This window comes from Anas acuta, chromosome 1 (assembly GCF_963932015.1).
Source record: "Anas acuta chromosome 1, bAnaAcu1.1, whole genome shotgun sequence".
Lineage (NCBI taxonomy): Eukaryota > Metazoa > Chordata > Aves > Anseriformes > Anatidae > Anas > Anas acuta.
In genome coordinates this window covers 125,873,984-125,885,935 of record NC_088979.1, presented here as the reverse complement: position 1 = coordinate 125,885,935, position 11,952 = coordinate 125,873,984, and the positions used below count along the sequence as shown (strand labels likewise).

At 44.1% G+C, this 11,952-nt stretch overlaps 1 protein-coding gene across 2 annotated transcripts; it reads right to left on the bottom strand.

Moving 5' to 3' along the window:
* Window positions 1-884: 884 nt before the first annotated feature.
* On the bottom strand, window positions 885-9,920 carry GABARAPL1 (GABA type A receptor associated protein like 1). Of its 2 annotated transcripts, none has more exons than XM_068653879.1 (5): window positions 9,656-9,920; window positions 5,868-5,946; window positions 4,742-4,860; window positions 3,567-3,628; window positions 885-3,272 (listed from the first exon to the last, which is right to left on the bottom strand). In XM_068653879.1, exons 1-5 carry the CDS (start codon window positions 9,743-9,745, stop codon window positions 3,239-3,241), a joined length of 384 nt encoding a protein of 127 aa, XP_068509980.1. In that variant the 5' UTR covers window positions 9,746-9,920; the 3' UTR covers window positions 885-3,238. The 2 variants fall into 2 exon arrangements, with proteins under 2 accessions (XP_068509980.1, XP_068509971.1); XM_068653870.1 differs by lacking the exon at window positions 9,656-9,920 and adding an exon at window positions 8,481-9,534.
* Window positions 9,921-11,952: the final 2,032 nt, after the last annotated feature.

The following is an 11,952-nucleotide window of genomic DNA, read 5'->3' as shown; positions in this document are numbered from 1 at the left end:
CTTCACTTATTAAATAATTTTTATCTCAACCCACAAGTTTTTTATGCTTTTACTCTTCCCCCGTCCCACTGGAGGTGGCGATGGAAAAGTGAGGGACCAACTGTGTGGTGCTTAGCTGCCTAACAGGGTTAACCTATAACAAGCACTTTGGCTCCATCCTGGCTAGCAGTACTGGCACAAACCCACATTCGTGATGCCACAGTGGAACAGGCATGCTCCAGTGCCCAGCTTGGCCTAGCCCCACAGCCTGGAAGGATAAGTGATGTGGGGGAAGCTATGTGATTCTCACCATTGCCTTGTGTCCTGAAGTGGCTGTGCTGAGCAGACAGCACCCGCTGGGCTTGCCTGCTCCCAGCAGGGCTCTTTTTCTGTCAGCATACAAATATCCATAAGGATATGGCCAGAGAGGTTGTGCAGTCTGCCTCCTTGGAGATATTCAAAAACTGTCTGGTCATGCTCCTGGGCAGACAGCTTTCGGTGGCCCTAGGGTTTGACCAGATGACCCCCCCGAGGTCTCATCTAACCTCAGGTATTCTGTGATATACCATGATTCTGTGCAGCCCAGATCTACTGCCATTGCAGGCCTGCCCCTCAGTGAATTCTGCATTTCCTTGCCCCTGTGGGGGGCACAGGGCAGGCCCAGGAATGGTGGCCAGGCCCAGCCACCAGCCTAGACCACAGGGCTCATCACAGTGGTGAGGAGGGTGCAAGGTCCAGATAGGAAGTCCATCCACAGGTCAGGGTCAGGACCAAGTCCAGTGATGGCTGGTCAGGGAAAAAATAGCGGTGAGAAGTTCTGACAAAGCTGCCCCAGCTGGACAGGCCCTTTATTTACAAGCACACATATGGGGAGAAATACTACAGTCACCTGTTTTGGACCAAACTTGTGGTTTTCAATGCATCTTTATTGATTGGCTGATTTAGCTCAAGTAATATGAACTTTATTTTACAAGAATCTGCAGCTAACCAACTCAAAAAGAAATTACCATCATTACCTTGTACAATATTGGACTAGCGCGCAAAAACAGAAGTAAATGCCACAATCCAGTTAAAAGAAACGTAAAATAACTAAATTAAAGTGTAAACTCTAAATGCAGCAAACAGCTGAGATTAGTCCCATACTTATCACTTATAAACCCATCAGTGAGAGGGTAGAGGTCTGAACAATTTAAAAAAAACACCTCAGATTCCAATTAATTTCTCTCAAGTGTGCCTAAGCACAGGTTAGTTTCAGACAATACACAACCCTGTGCTTAGCAGTACACGTGAGTGAGTGGGACAGTGGCAGAGAGATGTACACCATCTGCCCCCATCTTGTTTCTCACCCTAAAAAACCTTCTGGGTCTGTTCTCTGCTTCAGAACATTCAGAACTTCCTAAAACAAGAGACTGATGTAGATTTGCACCCAAACGATGTGAAAAGAGTCTGACCATTGGAAGAAAGTGGGCCAGTAAGAGAGGACTGAACACTGCAGGCAGAAACTGGTTATCTGAGCTGGCAGTAGGTACAACTCATCCAGATGCATTTTTTCCAGATGAACACATGATGGAACAGCAAACCTCAACTTCAGGATGAAAAACTAGATAGAAACCCACCTACTTCATCTTTTGTTCCCCCATTTTCAGTCTGTCCATTCTGTCTACCCTGCCTAGATCCTTTGCACTTCCTCCCTTCTCTGCCATTCATCTGCTACTTTCCACAACACACAGTCAGTGACTCTCCTGCCCTACCATACTGCCTCCTGGACCTTCACACAGTTCTGTCAGTGACTCCCACTTCACACTCCCAGCCTGCTTTTCTGCCATGTACAACTCAGTGGAACAAGTCAGAAAAGCCTGAAATCTGATTTCCTGTTTTCCATAATCTGAGAAGCACTCATCTTGATCTCTCATTTCTGAGGAACAGAGACCTGGGATTTAACTTCTTCATGTATATGTAGTAAACACTCTCAATTTATTTTGGACTCTGCCTGTCTTCTTCATCTATCTTGTCTTTTCCTCCATCCTGGTCCCTCCCCTAAATCTAGGAATGTTTACAGTAATTCAGGTCCAGTTCTCTGACTTTAGATAAAACCCCAGAACCTTCCTGAAAGTCAGCTCACTCTGCAAACCCCAGCCCCTCATCAGAGTTATGGCAGTTATGGGAAAATCTGCTGTTTGTGCCACCAGGAAGAAACTGCTTTGGCATGACAGCATAAGGCTTACACTGGACAGAATCTATCTGGTACCTTTCTAAGAACAACACTGGCTTAAAGTAATTAAATACAAAATCTACAGAGAATCTTTTCCCCTTCATGTCTAAAAGCACCTCTCTTGTGTCAGAGCGGCACTGTTGTCCAATCACAAAAAGCCAGCAAAAGACACACGGGAGGGACTGATTTCTTCTGCTTGTGCAAGTGGTGCAAGATCTGTACAGGGATGAGACATGGAAGGGAAGGCTAAGCCCAAAGGACTTCTGCTATCTTCAAATCTGCAGAAGACTGGTACAAGGACAACACTGATGGCTAATTTTCTGTGTTCACCAATAACAAGACCATTAGTAATTAATCACCTTAATGCATTGCAAGGGAGAATAGTTAGATAGCAAGAAAAGCTCTCTCACTTGTAGGTTAGCTGGGAACTGGTACAAGCTATCTAAGCAGCCTCCAGGATCCACCTACATGAATTTCACTAAGAACAAGTTGGAAGAACAGTCATGTTTGGTATACTCAGCCCTGTCTCAGAGCTGGAGTGGGCTAGTTGTTCTCATGAGGTCCTTTCTAGCCCTATGCTTGTAAGTTTAGCAGTTGGCTTCCCTGAAAAGAACAAAAGGGTTGTTTCTTTTTTTTTTTTTTTTTTTTGTCCAGCACTTGCAATTAAAGCAATAAAGGAAAACAAAATCCTTCCTTTTCCCCCCATCCTCTCAATCTTTATGTCTCACAGCTGAGGAGTTCTCAACCCTCAAGAATTATCTTTTCTAAAACTGCTGAAGTGACAGAAAATGCAGTAGTCTTGTAATGCTTCACAGGTAGCATCTGGTGTGAGGACTGTCAGCAGAAGACAGCCTTGTATGGGCAGGATGAAATATTTCACAGCTTGCTGAATGCTCATAGGAGTGTGGTCTGTGCCATGGGTAAGGTGTGACACGGTCAGTGTACGATACATGTTCCAGGCATGCCTTCCTCATCCAATGAAAGGGTTACACATGAATGGCCATTTCCGTCCTGTGCAGTCACTCTCCAGGAGCTCCACTGGCTTGTCTAGCAGCCTCCAGTCCTGGCTAACAGCTTCCAGCTGTGGCAACAGAAGAACTACAAACAGTGGAGTCTCCCCACTCCTCAACCCAGCACTCCTCCCTAGCCTATCAGTTCACCCTTTCATTCACTGTACCCTTAACCTCCCTCCCCTCAATTAAAAAATGATGGTTATAATTAATGCATGGAAGGTGATAGCATTTGTGCATGTATTTCACTTCCAGTTCTCTTCCCCTCTTCTCAAGCATTGTCCTTCCTCCTCTCCAACACCCCTCCCCCCCCAATCAGTTCCATCAGTCCATCTCGCCTGCATGCCTGGGGGGCTGACGCTCACTTGCCATAGACGCTCTCATCACTGTAGGCCACATAGAGAAAATAGTCCTCCTCGTGGTTATCCTGCAGGGGAAGAAAGGGAGGAAGTTAACAAACCATAGCCCTGTAACTCACTACATGTGAAAAAGCCCGCCAGGAGATCACTGCAACAAGAAGGGCTAATCCACTACATCAGAATGTGTGGAGCAATGCTCCCTGGCCACAGCTCTACCTCTACGTGCAGACATGTCACATTTCTGGACACACCGGATTTACTAGAAAAGCCACAGCCAGAGCGTCCTGAAAACACATAACAGGAACAGCCCTGACTGTTGCAGACTGTGCACTGGTATGGCCTTAAGGTCAGGGGGAGTGACTTGGAGAGCTTTAACATGTCAAAAATAATCCCTGCATACTTTGGTGTTTGATAAATGTGGTTATATTCATCATTTTTCAGAACACCTTGACAAGTGGCTGTCCTGTTTTATATATGGACAGTAAAACAGATATTAAGTGATTCCAAAGACATAAAAAGTCTGCAGGATGCCAGAGACAGAGTCCAGATCTCAGCTCTGGACAGTTAGACATACTTCTATCCTACATATCCAGATCTGTGTGTGCTAATCTTATATCATCTTCATTAGCTTATATACACATTGTCCAGTCATTGTCAGACACAGTGCCTGGTCAAATAAGGCTTGCAGCACCAAATTGGAGCTTTCACATTAAAAAACACCAGCACAGTCAATGGAGAAATCAAGGAGAAATCAGCTAAGATTGGCTAAGAGGAAATTTTTTTTGTATAAACAGGAAAGGTAATGCATATGTTCTGTTTCCTGCTCCTGACACTTGTGCATCTGAAATACAGGTAAATGGTTTGTTTCAATAGCTTGTTAAAGTGGTAGGACCAAAGATGTAACTGCTGGGAAAACTATTCACCACCTGATATAACAACACTTTCAACTAGCAAACAATTAATTACAATTACTAGGCTCCCTGGACTCCTCCTTATAACCGCAGAACATCATTTTCCTGAAGAGATGAAGGAATATAGCCCAGGCCAAGGGCTTCCATGTTCAGGGATCTCTGGCCAAGCTGCATCTGCTGTCAGCTGAGTGGTGCACAGTTGTACTATAGTGAGGATATGTGTTCTTCTGGACACTCCAACAAAAGGAGAAAGAGATGGGCCAGGCTTACCTCATACAGCTGGCCCATGGTAGCACTGGTGGGGGGGATGGTATTATTGACAAAGAAGAACAGTGCATCCTCTGGCCTCAGGTGGATTCGCTTTCGGATTAAGAAGTAGAACTGCCCAACTAAAGAGGAACAGAGGAGAACATCTTAGATGCAGAAAGACCTTCCTTTTTTATTTATTTATTTTTTTTTTTTAATTTGTTGTTTTATTTTATCCTAAACATGGTTGTTTTCTTTTGGGAAAGAAGCTGTGGAAATCAAACACTATATATAAAAAATAGCGGAAAAGGGACAATGTGGAAAAGCAAGTAGGAACTTCATGACTGTAACCACATTAGCAGCCATCCTGTTCAGTGCTGGCAAATTCTCTATGTCATCTTAGGCCATTACATACTCAATATCCACACCTCACCTATTATGGTAGGAAATGCTCTACTGTGGGGATTGGTGAAAAGACATTTAACTTGCTTAACCTTTGAATCCTATACATCAATAACACCTTGGAGAATTTTGCCAGAGTGTAAATATATTTATAATTCCTGAAAATAAATTCCTTATTTGCTTTAGCTATTTTCCACAAAAAAGTATTCTGCAGTCAATTTTATCCTGTAAGGAAAAAAAAAGAGCTGTTCCTTTAACTCATTCATGTTCTCAAATGAAAACAAAAATATACTAAATGGCCATGACCACTCAGAAAAAGAACTTTGTGGCCATGACTCCAACCATTGGTGCTGGAAAACTGTGACACTCTTTCAGTAACTTGCCTTTTCCTGCCACAAGGATACAGCCTCTGGCAACCTGAGCTGCAGCTAAGTCATCATTGATTGATACTTATGCTACTGCCTATGACACACAATTCAGTCATTTTCATCATAGCTAGAAGTCAGCAGTGACACGTGCATATTAGTTAAGTCACTGGCACACCTCAGACATCTCAGACAATCCTGCATGCTGATAATCCAGACTCTAAAACACGTAAATATAATGAGTATAGCTAATTAAACTGGGGTAATGATAAGATGCTTAGCTCAGCCTGCCTGGATATTTTCAGGTGATGATCGTATGAATAAAAAGCACTTCTAAAACCTTCTCACTGAAAATCAGGAAGAAAGGAGGTAGACTTTGTTACCTGTGAGGTCAGAAGGTACAAGATACTTCCTTTTGTCTAGGTCGGGTACTCTGGCTTTTGGTGCTTTTTCTACAATTACCTGGTGAGACAGAAAGCAAGAGACAAGGCATGGCTATCATAAAAGGAAATGGATGAAAAAAGCATCAGTGTAAAGAGATATTACCCTTTTAGAGAGCTGGTGCCAGTGATGCTGGCCTTTAAAAATTTCTTTAATCTATAACAAATAGACAACATTACACAACAGACAGCTGAGAAGAAGATTGCAAATCACTGACAATGGCTGTGCTGGGAACCTGGGAGGTAGCAGTAAGCACAATGAGTGTGCTTACAAAAAAAAAAAAAAAAAAAAAAAAAGAGATTGGAATAGGCTTAAAAATAAACTGCAATAACCAAAAAAAAAACCCCAACCAGGTCACCTTGAAGGTCCCAATGCAGGTTAATTTTGTATGAAGGAACTAGCAGGAGGCCAATACATGAACACAAGTAAATTGAACTGTTTCCAGGTTACATTTCTAAACTGCCTGGCACAAAATCAGCCCTAGTCCCAGTAGTCCCATATCCTACTTTCCAAGTTCACCCATACTGAATGCTCTAGAATGAAGTACAGAATTAAAGAGAAACTGCAATTTACTGTGGAAGGTTGTGGGGTTTTTTTTTGGGGGGGGAGAGGAGAGGGAGCTGTTAATCCCCAATTCTTCATGTAGTTAACTTCTACCCTGAAATTCATCTCTCTTATTAAAATAATTAAGATTATTTCCCTACTTGATATAGTTATGTACATTTCCTTATTCATATAAATAAATAATAAATACAAAACTGGGTACCATCTGGATCTACTGAGACCTTTGACACAAAATACTAATCCTTATTATATGACACAGAAAAGCATAAGTTCGGCAGCTTTAAGGTCAAAGAGCAAAGAGATCTTCTGTTACATAAAAATATCTGTTACAAGAGCTAGGCAAAATGTTTACCTCTGAAGTGGGAAGAATTCCAAAGTGACTTGACTTTCTTCCATGAAAAGGCTCGGAAACCTTTCCAGAGTTTGGAGGTGTGTTTGCATGGAAACACTACGCATGTATGGAAAGGAAGTGCAGACACTGCTAGGGTTTTTTTGTACATATTTCTGAACAAGTAGAGATACATTAGATGATTCAATCTATATGGTTTGCTGTTCTGCAGAAGACATTTTGACCATCTAAACAAGAAGTTGAATTTCCTAAACTTTCTAAGCTTTTTCATTCCACTATACCCCATGATTGAACATAATCCATATGAGACACTGTGGGACTAATTTCTAAGGCCTCCTGCTCCCATAGCCCTTTGGCAACCAAAATCAGCAGGTATGTCTGCTGTACAATAGCTGAACTGCTGTGGACTAAGACTTCTTTAGAACCAAAATGGTGTCACATCAGCAAGACACTGTCAGAGAAAAAAACATAGTGATTAGCTTGGTGTATTAGCCTGGAAAAAGTGCCATGCCAGCTGAACTCTCCTCCAGAGATGCAAGTGAATATCTGCAAAGCATGTCACATAGAAGGGATGCTGGCTTGGACTTCTCTTCACTGTGCTCCATTTGGATGCTGCCAACTAAAAAACCCTGAAAATTCTGTTTGTTTCTGAAACAGCAGTAATCTCTGCTAGTTCAAGAACTTCAAGCACCTCAGTTAGTACAAGGCAATTGAGCTCCTTTATGTTTGTGGTAAGAGATGCATTTCCATACGAGATGCAATTGATAAGTATTGTGAAGGGTAGCCAGTTCCACAGCCTTGCTGCACAGGTACAGGCTGAGCAGCGACAGCAATTCGCCTGTTTTCTTACCCTCAAATCCTACAGGGCGGTATCTAATACAATAAATTGCAGTGGAGAAAAAATTTGAGTTCTTGCCTCTGATTTCAAAAAGAGACAAGTAGAACTTCTAGGCAGTAGCAGTGATATGACCACATTGACTCAAAAGGACGGCATGTAGTTCGGTAATGTAGCTAGATAATAAGGAAAAGGTGGGGGTACCTCAAGTTATGCCATGCATGAGGATGAGGTGAAAGTGTTGGGGCTTCTAAACCACTAAGAAGGATTCAAATCAAATCACCGCTGAGCTTGAGAGAGCTCTCTCTCTTATGAAGAGCAGGGAAAGACTGGATGTGTTTTGATAGACTACCAACTGTAGTCAATGTGCCTAATAACCCAAATATCTATTCTGAAGGTTTCTTCACACACACTGACAAACCTACAAAGAAAATCCAAATGGCAGATACAGATTATCTGTTGTTGCTGGGTGATGACTGTGGAAATGCGGGACTGTGCCAACGTTATAATCTCAGCAAAATGCTGAGACATTTCAGGGCACTGCAGTGTAAGCAGCCAAAGGGACATCATCTTCAAGGATCACGCTGTTGAGAAGGGCAGAGATGGAAGTGATGCAAAGAACGTTGTCTGCTGCATTCATTTGTTCCATGGGCAGCTCTGACAACAACCTTCCCCTAGCAATCCACATCTGGGCCTCTCCATGAGGTGTTTGCACTCCTCCTCAGCTCCTTAACTTAGCTCACCTTACTATTTTGGTCCTGACTTTCTCCATAAAGCTCTGCAGATGGCCCTCTATATTGATCTTACCTCTTGCCAGACAGGATCTGGTCCTAGGCTCCCCACACAGCTCTTCCAGACACATCTATCATGATCTCCTGCATAATCTGCCATGCTGATCCTCAGTTTACAGTTTGTCTTACTCCTGACCTGCAGAGCCCTCTGTGGTCCTTGTCTCAAAAAACAGAACAGCATATACTTAATCACTGACCTGATGCATGATGCCATGCTACGCCAGCGGCCCCCAAAACAGATGGGCAAATTGCACCCAAATTCTGACTTCCAAAAACTTCTGAAAAAATAGTCATGGGCCATTCCCAAGAAGAAAAATGATCTTGACCTCTGGTATAACTGCTCCCCCTTGCCCTTAGACTTACAGGGAAGTCTCACTTTGCTTGCACACTGTACCCCTGGGCAGTAAATCTGGGACAGACCTCTCCAGTGGGGATGGAGAGAAAGAACATTTGCAAAACGTTTATTAAAAGAGGACCAAAAAAAAAAAAATCACAACTAATCTTGCTATTTTTGTTTTGCAATTATTAGTAGTAATTATAAAGCCAGGAGTTTTCCACCAGCATTCCAAAGAGACCTATGGACCAGTTTAGCTAGAAGATGACCTTGTTTTCCAAGTGACCTTTTTTCCACAGCTTATTAAAGAGGAGGGCAGAAAGACTGAGAAGGACCATTTACTATCATTTTTTTTCTCACCTGTAAAGGAAAAGGACAGAGCAAAACCACACTGAAGTGCCAAGCCAAACGCCAGAAAATAAAAATAAAAGCAAAGCACCTGCTGACACGGGTGTACATCTTGTTTTCTGCATCTCGCTCATTGTTCTCCTCCATTTTCAGAGCGAGTGGCAAGCTCCTTCCCCACCCCCAGCCCCACGCACACAGCCTGCCATAAAAAGATGAAGGGCGATCTCGCTGCCCAGCCACTGCGGATGCCTGAAAAAAGGGGGTACGGCACCACAGCACCCCCGCCCACCCACACGGCCCCCGACATACGATAACCTAACAGCTATCGGTCTGCGATAAAGGGAAACGCGGTCTGGAATTAATGTCGGAACATCGCGGTGGCCGTCATCTTTACTAATCCCGTTTTTTTTTTTTTTTTTTTTTTTCTTCCATTTTTTCCCCTTAAAAAAGAAGCACAGCGGCGGGCGGGGGAAATGGAGAGGGCTGCAGGGCGAGCCCGGCACACTCACGGGGACTCTGTCGGGGTATTTCTTCCGGATTTTCTCCCCTTCTTTTTTCCTGTACTCGAACGGGTGGTCCTCCTTGTACTGGAACTTCATGCTGCGGCGCTGCCGGGCTCCGCGGTGCCTTCCCGACGCCTGCTGCGCGCTCGGCGAGCCCCCAAAAACGCCCCCGGCACCGCAGCCCCGAACCGAGCCGAGCCGAGGCGAGCCGATCCTTGCTACAGGAGGAGCCGCGGCCGGCAAATGGGGCGGTGTGACGCTACTGGGAGGCACCCCCCCCGTCCCCGCCCCCCCCCGCTCGTGTTACCTTCCCCTCCCCTTGACCCACGCGTGTCCCCCGCTCCCGACGTGCGGGGTGGTGGCTCGCTACGTCTACGTTCGTTTATCGCGGGTTTTGTCTTCGGAATGAAAATAAAATAAAATAAAAAATAAAATAAAATATAAAATAAAATAAAATAAAATAAAATAAAATAAAATAAAATAAAATAAAATAAAAATTAAAAAAAATATATGGTTGAGCAACCCTGGCGTGACTCAGGGCTGTGTGGGCACACACTGCACCATGGCCGAGGCCCGGTGTCCCCGCGTCATGCTGGGGTGCCTCTGCTGGCCTAAACCTGGGGGGGTCCAGCCCCACTCTTCCCCCCTGCCTGTTCTTCACTGCTTTAGGTTCTTTAGGCTGTGGGATGTAAAACGAAGAAAAAAGGGGCGGTGCTTTTTCATGACCATCCCTGTGGTTGTTGGGTCTGGATTCTTCTGTTTATTTTTTGTTCTCTCTCTCTGTTAAAAAACAGGGAGCAAAAAGTGTGTCACGTAACGTGCCAGACCAGATGCGCATTACAGACAGCAGATAGTAAAGGGAACTGGCTGCAAACAAGCCTGAACTGCCAGCCAATTTTAGCCCAGTTACTCAGCTGATGCATTCTTGGAATATCTATTTTTTTTTTTTTTCTAGCAGTGGCTAGGCTCACAATTACTTACTGACCAGCAAAAGACACAGTATTAATGAATGGATCAGCACAGTCAAATCAGCACAAAAAATTGAATGCTACTGCCTTGGGCACAATGGGTGAGAGTGCATCAAATAATTATTTCATTGCATGCCTCATCCGGAGAAGCAGAACTTTTCCAAGGATGATATTTCAAGGGTGATATTTCATTTGTGCAGCGGTTTTGTTTGCAGTGATAGGTGCTGAGTGGGGCAGCGGGCTGCCTTGGATGCCATAAGGCAACCCTCTAAGGCCACACCAGTGGCAGAGGTGAGAGATCCCAGGTTTCCCATATCTGATTCAACCCTATGTCAGTGCATTGACGAGCAAGAGTAGAAAAAGACACACTTGCCATTTTGCAGGACTCTGCTTCTACAGTGTGGTTAGAATGGAAAAAATCCAGATTTGAGTGAAGAGTCAACTTGAAATCTGAAGAAATTGAAGAGCAAGCTGGATGTCCCTTAATGATGTCCTGTAAGGGTGCTCCTAGGGTGTGCTCCTTGGTGGTAAAAACAGGATCAGAGGAACATAAAGCCCTGGTCTTTTTCTAAAAGTACTCATACAAATCCTTTAGGCTGCTCCAAGAAACTCATAATTCAGGCATTACTGGTGGCTTTATCCCGTACACTGATATGCACACCTGATTTACCTGCAGGGTGGGGCTCAGGCTGACAACAGAGTTTAGGACACGCCTATTACAAATCCCCACAGCAGACTCACAGTGTGAGCTTGTGCCCTCTGCATTTTAGAGTCATTTCACGTACTGCCTGCCACCCACTTTTGCACTCTAGAGCCCATCGTTTCTTGAACTTGGAGGTCTTTTGGTGGCACTCTCTCTACAAGCCCAGGCACACCGCGATCTCTCACACTGCATGAAGGAGATATATGGATGAAATATATTTACTTAGATGCAGATATACTGATGGTGGCAGTTCCCAGAAAATCTGGTCTGCCATGGGAATACAAATGGGTATGAGTTAGAAATCTCACCTACACTTACAAATTAAGCAAGTACTGTTGGGTCTGACACCTTAAAATGCCTTTATAGTGAGAGGTGATGAATAGGCAAGTTAGGGGTGTGTTTTTTCTCACCTGAATCATGACATTTACTCTTGGAGGGCTGAAGTGTGCTCCATAAGAACTCTGGCAGACGTTTCAGTGCCTATAGGGTTACTACTCAGCACAGGGCTCTGTGGCCTCCTGCACAGTGCAAGGACCAGCTCCAACAGACATGTGCCAGGCTCTCTTAAGGGCAGAGCAACCAACAGTGGGAATGGCATAGATGAGTGTGTTTCAGTCTTTAATAGTTCACGT